Raw genomic sequence first — 7129 nt, forward strand, 5'->3', positions numbered from 1 at the left:
ATGTCGGAGGGACATGTTTCCTTCCATTAAGAACATTTCAAAACAAACGCTGCATGGTCTCACTTCTAAGTGGGAGCTAAACATTGGGTGCACATGGACTTAAAGACGGGAACAACAGACACTGGGGACTATGAAACGGGGAAGGTGGGAAGGGAACAAGGGTCCAAAAACTATCTATTGGCTGCTGTGCTCATTACTGGGGTGGTGGGCCAGTCATACCTCAAACCTCAGCATCACACAACACACCCATATTATAAACCTGCATGTGTCCCTCCTGAATCTAAAAAGTTAAAAAAAAAAATCAAGGAAATTTCAGGCACCACTCTCAGCCATATCAAGTGTTAATCACAGGGATACCTGCCTTATGAGGAGTAAAAAAATAAGCTGGAAAATATAGTCATTATTCTGTCAAGCTAAAAACAGAGACTTCTATGCTGACAAAGAGAGTGGAGAACAGATACTGAGGTAGGGAAACTTCAGCATCAGCCACACATGTCCTATCAGGGTCCACGCGGGTCTGCCCCGATCACTTTCTTCCAACTGCTCTCCCTCTGCTTCCGCCCCTGGCCATCCTGTTGTTTCTCCAGCACACAAAGCTTATTCCAGTTTCACTCGCCCTCTCCTGCCTGGACAGCTTCTCCTAAGTATTCACAGCTCTCCTTCCTCTCTTCATTCAAGCCTCTGCTCCAAAGTCAGCCTTCTCAAGGAAACCTTCAGAGCAACTCACTCAAAATAGCTCCAGGTCACTCCCTATTCACTCACCAAGCTTTAGTCTGAACCCTGCTCCTAAAGATGCATTTTACCTTTTTAAAAATTACAGAAAAGAGCCCAGGCACGGTGGCTCAGGCCTGTCATTCCAGCACTCTGAGAGGCCAAGGTGGGCAGATCACTTGAGGTCAGGAGTTCGAGACCAGCCAGGCCAACATGGTGAAACCCCATCTCTACTAAAAATACAAAAATTAGCCAGGCATGATGGTGGGAGCCTGTAATCCCAGCTACTCAGGAGGCTGAGGCAAGAGAACTGCTTGAACCTGGGAGGTGGAGGTTGCAGTGAGCCAAGATCCTGCCACTGCACTACAGCCTGGACAGCAGAACAAGATGCTGTCTCAGCATATGTATTTGGAAAAGAGGCCGGGTTTGGTGGCTCAGGCCTGTAATCCGAGCACATTGGGAACCCGAGGCAGGCGGATCACTTAAGGTCAGGAGTTTGAAACCAGCCTGGCCAACTTGTTGAAACCCCATCTCTACTAAAAATACAAAAAAAAAAAAAAGCCAGGCATGGTGGCACGTGCCTGTATTCCCAGCTACTCAGCAGGATGAGATGGAAGAATCGCTTGAACCCTAGAGTCAAAGGTTGCAGTGAGCCAAGATCTCGCCACTGAGATCTGGCACGCCAACCTGGGTGACAGAGCCAGACTCAGTCACAAAAACAAAAAAACAAACAAACAAAAATTACAGGAAAGGAAAATTATCCTGACCCCTATCAATTCCCCCCTCTCAAATCATGTTTGTATACTTGGAGCTCCAGGGAGAAATAGGACACTCTTTCTAAACCATAGAGGGCATGTGTGTGAAAATCTGGGTCTAGTTGGGAGCCATCAGCTTCAAAGGCCATGGGTTTCCAGGGAACTCGAGGCTGTGCGTGAGGCATCTAGGAAAGCAAAAGCAACTTTTCCGTTTCTCTCAGCAATGTTCAGTCCCTCGCGTTGATGGCTCGGCTTGAAGAGCTCTCAGGTGGAAAGGGTTCCAGGAAAGGAGGATGTGATTCCCCACTCTGAGACCCTGACGGGCACCTGTGTCTGGTGGGGAATGGCTATAGGGATGCTACGCAAAGGTTGCTGCCATTTTCTATTCGCGCAGGTGATCTGAGCTGAGGCAGGGTGGGTACTCAACGGTTGGAGCCAAAATGAACCAGACACCGGGCTAGTACCACAGTTTGGCTGACATAGGGATAGGAAGTGGGACACTGTGGATCCTCAGAACCTTTCTCTTACCCACACCCTCTTATCCACTCTCAGACAACACCCTGGAGAGGCTGGAGCCCCCAGCTGGCCCCAAAGGCGCCACGACTCCCAGCAGGACCCGCCCATCTGAGCCCAGGAGCCCTGCACCTGCGCTCCAGGTGCACCTGCGCACCCTCAAGATCTCCAGACTCCAGGGTCAGCTCCCTCCGCCTGGACCCCCAGAGACCGCGGTGGGGGGCGGAGTGGGGGAGCTTCCTAAAAGCCGAGCGCCAGCACCGCAGACGCCGCTGCTGCCTCACCTTGGCTGTGTAGCGCGCCCAGCACCCGGCGCGGCCCCGGACTGCACGTCCGGAGAGAGTCCCGAGACCTGCCCAACGCTCACCCGCGGTCCCTGCCGGCCGCCCACACCCTGGGGCGGCCCCGAGCAGTGGAGTCGGCAGGATCCGGCCGCTCCTCATCCCTGCGAGGTCCACCCGGAGCCGCTGCTCGCGCTGGGGCCGGGACGACGTTTCACCGACCGCGTCTGCAGCGGGTGCAGCTGATCCGCCCGCCGCACCTGCAGACCTTGCCCCAGCCCGGCCCCTCGGCATCCCCCTCCCCGCCCCGCAGCCGCCCCAGCCCCAGCCCCAGCCCCGCCTCGCCTTTCCGGCCCCGGTTTCTCCCGCTCCTGGTCCCCTCTGCCTCCAGCGATGCCAACCACCGGCTCCACCACCTCCTGCCCCGCGCAGTGCCCCCGAACCCGCCCCTTTCCCTGCAGTCCCCCCTCGTCCCCTCTGGCGCCCCGGCCCGGGCAGGTGGAGAAAGCCCCCAGCCCGGAGCAGAGACTAAGCGGGGACTGAGCGGAGGGTGCGGGATCCTTCCAGGGCCCGTGTGGCGGTGCTGGAAGAAGAGGCGCGGGGAGAAGGCGGCGTCTCCAGACGAATCCGCTCCTCCCGTTGAGAAACTTCGATGTGGCCACCCGCTTTCTTGGCGCTGGGCGGCAAGAATTCCGGAATTCCGGCCAGATCCCCAGGGAGCAGAGACCGAGTTGGCCCCTTCATCCTCCCGAGGCCCTGCGGGGCGATGAGGGGCCAGCAATCTCCAACCCCCAGCCTATGGGGCACACCCTGCTCTGATCTTGATTGCTGGGAACACCTGAGGTAAAGAGGCCCATGCGGCTTAGTATAGAAAGATCTATTTGCACATGGGGCTGGGGTGGGGGGCGTGGTCCCCAGATGCAAAAAAGTGGGGAGAGATACGTGTGAGGTTAAGGGGCCCATGTGGCTTAGCATAGAAAGATCTATAGTGACATTTGTACATGGGGTGGGGGTGGGGGCGCGGTAACAAGATGTACAAAAAGCGGGGAGAGATACATATGCCACACCAGAAACTTAACAGTGATGACCTCGGGAAAGGGAAAAGGAATGGGACATAGGGATAGAGGAACATTTTATGTTTCAATCCATGCTTTTCCTGCGCTGTCTGATTTCTTTCCTCAATGCACTTGTGTGCAAGTCTGGGGGGACTCAGGAAAGCAAACTTGGGTGCCCCAGACTTATCCCTGCCCTTGTAGTCCTTTCTGTGCAGAAGCAGGCAGAGGGGTCCTGTACTCCTCTGCCCCGCCCCCTCGTCCTTTCCCACTGATTTTTAAAGCGCTGTCTTCTCTTCTGTCCTTCCAGTGGCACCTGTTCAGGTTACTGATGCAGGGGTCTCATAGGCCCTGGGAGGGTCTGGGACTCCTGAGGGCAGGATTCTGATCCTCTTTCCAGACTGCTGCAGATCAAAAGCCAACTCTTGGGAAATCAGAAACCTCACAAGGAAAGTCTCAGAGTCCAGCTGCAACCCCTTCTCCAAGCCAGCAGTGCCTGGCAGTCCCCCCACCTCTTCCCATCCCGCCCACAGGGCCCAAGCAGGTCCTGCTCCCACCCTCAGTGTCTGGCCAACATCAGAAAGGAAGCCTGACTTTATTTGTCACCAACATTCCTCCTTACCAGAGAACTCCAGAGGACGGCCTGAGCCCCAGTGCATTAAAACACACACAAAAAAGATTAAACAAAAATAAACAATAGAGAACGATCCAGAAAAAAATTATAAATCCTTCATTCACTCCCACCCCCCATCCCTCCCCCACAAGCCTAGAGACACTAGAGAAACATGAACCGAGCCTAAGGGGGTTGGAAGTCAATTTGAAGAGCTCTCCGCAGCTAGAGAGAGCTTCTTCCAGCTCCCTGGGGCTGGAGATGCAGGCTCTGCGGGCAGCCCACTGGTTTTCTCAGCCAGCTTCAATTACCACAGTGGGGAAACACCCCTGGGAAAACTGGCCAAGCTAAAAAATAACAGAATTGTTGGTTCTGATAGGCTGGACTGCAGCAACTTCATAGAATTATTTTGTTTCTGGAAATGAACTCTATTCATAATTGCCCAGTTCTTCATTTGGCTAGTGTAAACCTGGCTTTAAGAAACAGTCATAAAATAAACTCTCACTGGGTTATAGCCTCCTAAAGTGACAGGGGTGTTTTCTTCTATTTTGTGAAGCCCCATTGTGACCAGAGAATAAATGCACTTTAACTGTGTTTAATTTCTGAGTTGACTGAGAATGGTAACATGTCTTATTATTTCTGGCTGATGAGCCAGAGACTGCTTCACCCTCCACTCCTCTGATCAGGGAATACAAATAAAAATTTTCACCCAAAATGTGTCCTCCAACTTTTGCTCTCTGTCCTCTTTAAAAGCTCATAAATTCCAACTGTCATTCCACTTCCCCGTCATTCCTCTTAACAGAGAAGAGTGCGCTCTCAGCTGCAGAGGCAAATGAAGGCCCTGGACTAGAATTTCGTCGACTGAATAAACAAAGCTATAGCAGCCTGGCTGATATTAGGAGTGAGGGAGTGGGTGGGACAAGCACCATTCCCTTCTGCCTTCCCTCCTCACACCTCCCCATTCTATACCACTATTGAGTAATTATAAAACACGCATAGATGTCTTTTTTTCTTTTTCACATGTTGAAGATAGTGGCTGCTGCATCACACTATGCTATGTCCCTGAGTGACGTTGTGGAGCAGAGGCCCTCTGTATGCCAACAATGAACATAAGGCAGTAAAAGGAGAAAAAACAAAATGAAAACACTTTTTTTCATTTGCTTTAACCCACTGAAGTTTGGGGAGAGAATATTTGTTATTATAATATAATGCACCAGGGATTTGGTGTGTCTATAATATATAAACTGATACACTTCAGGACTCAGATTTCATTATACTCACTTATCTACCTTGGCTTCCTGAAGATTATCTAGGATTTCCTGTAAGTTGATTACTAAATATTGGAGTAATATACTTCTCATTTCAATGGAGTAGTCATACTTGAATAAGTAGTTTCTGGGTGATTATTATAAGTAAGCACTGGGTGAGGTACATGTAATAAAGGAGGTCAGGGACCTGCACACATAGCTGGGATACATTTCAGACGAGGGCACAGACTGGAAGCTGTCAGAGTCCAGAGAAGAGAAGGGTGGCCATATCTCCTCCCACCTAGTGCTCTATATTGACTCTGGTTACATTTCCATTCCTTAAACAAGCCAAGTTCAATTCTGTCTCATGGCCTTTGCACTTGTTGTTCTGCGTTTCAGGAATGCTGTTCTTATCATCTTCCCTTTAGTTTAGATGTGACCGTCACAGTGAGGTCTCCCCTGACCATCCTATGCAATGAAGGGCAAGGACATTATCTTACTTCCTGCTACACCCCCAGAATCGGGCATGTTCATGGCACATATCAGACACATAATAAATATTACTGAAATGATGAAAAAAAGTTTATTTTTGAAAGTAATTTTTCATTCAAAGCTTCAGTGATGGGAAGGTTTTAATGGTGGAAACGAGGAAGATAAGAAAATGGTGATGCATAGCAAATTTATGGAAAATGGAAAAAAAACCTGAGAGATCACAGAAGTAAAAATTCTTTCACCCAGTCAATCAATGAACCACCAGGCAAAGAAATAATCAGATTTCCCAAATATCAAAACCTTTGCCATTGGTCTGCAAGCATACAGAAGAGAAAACACTCAGCTTTCTAAAGTTTAGTGCTCTTGAGCTCATTAGAAATTGAATTTTGAATTTATAATAAGAATTAATGCAATTCCAATGCCTGTCATGTGAAGTATGACACAGCTCTTAATTTTTAATATTATTCTGCCTTTTAGATGTCTCTCCTGGAGGAACAGACAGGCATTTAAGACATGACATTATTTATGAATATTTAACTACATGGCTAGTTACAGAAGAAGGAAAGACACTGATGATTTTTGCATGTTATACTAGATATAATAAAGAACCCTAAAGATGTCCACATTCTAATCACTAGAACCAGTGAACATGTTAACCAGTATGGCAAAGGGGACTTTGTCATTGTGATCAAGTAAAGAATCTTGAGCTGTGGAGATGATTCTGAATTATCTGAGTGGACCCAATGTAATCACAAATGTCATTATAAGAAGGAGCCAGAAGGATCAGAGCCAGTGAAGATGCCAGCACAGAAGCAGAGGTAAGAGAGATGCAAGTGATGGCTTTAAAGATGGAAGGGAGAGATGGGTCAGGAAGTAGGGGCAGCCTCCAGAAGCTGGAAGAAGTAAGAAAATGGAATGTCCCCTGTGGCCTCCAGAAGGGCACAGTTCTTCTAATACCTTGATTTTAGTCTGGTGAGCTGCATTTTGCACTTCTGACATTCAGAACTCTACAATCATGAATTTGCATTGTTTTAAGCCACAAAGTTTATAATTATTTGTTACAGCAGCAAGAGGAAACTAACACACCTGTGAGTAGTCATTTCCCCTGATGTGGTTTGGCTCTCTGTTCCTCCACCCCCAAATCTCATGTTGAATTATAATCTCCAATGTTGGAGGAAGGACCTGGTGGGTGGTAATTGGATCACGGTGGTAGACTTCCTCCTTGCTGTTCTCACGATAATGAGTGAGTTCTCATGAGATCTGGTTGTTTAAAAGTGTGCAGCACTTCCCCCTTCTCTCGCTCTTCCTCCTGCTCCAGACATGCAGGACGTGCCTGGTTCCCCTTCGCCTTCGGCCATGATTGTAAGTTTCCTGAGGCCTCCCCAGCCATGCTTCCTTTACAACCTGCAGAACCATGAGCCAATTAAACCTCTTTAATTTATAAATTACCCAGTCTCAGATAGTTCTT

At 49.1% G+C, this 7129-nt stretch overlaps 1 protein-coding gene across 1 annotated transcript; it reads left to right on the forward strand.

Moving 5' to 3' along the window:
• Nucleotides 1-1709: 1709 nt before the first annotated feature.
• Nucleotides 1710-4533, forward strand: LOC116479365 (nascent polypeptide-associated complex subunit alpha, muscle-specific form-like). The gene is made up of 4 exons (XM_032171480.1): nucleotides 1710-1761; nucleotides 2019-2122; nucleotides 2227-3103; nucleotides 3623-4533. The coding sequence occupies exons 1-3, from the start codon at nucleotides 1710-1712 to the stop codon at nucleotides 3028-3030; spliced, it is 960 nt and encodes a 319-aa protein (XP_032027371.1). The 3' UTR covers nucleotides 3031-3103; nucleotides 3623-4533.
• Nucleotides 4534-7129: the final 2596 nt, after the last annotated feature.

The sequence above is a fragment of the Hylobates moloch genome, unplaced genomic scaffold (assembly GCF_009828535.3).
Source record: "Hylobates moloch isolate HMO894 unplaced genomic scaffold, HMol_V3 SCAFFOLD_12, whole genome shotgun sequence".
Classification (NCBI taxonomy): Eukaryota; Metazoa; Chordata; class Mammalia; order Primates; family Hylobatidae; genus Hylobates; species Hylobates moloch.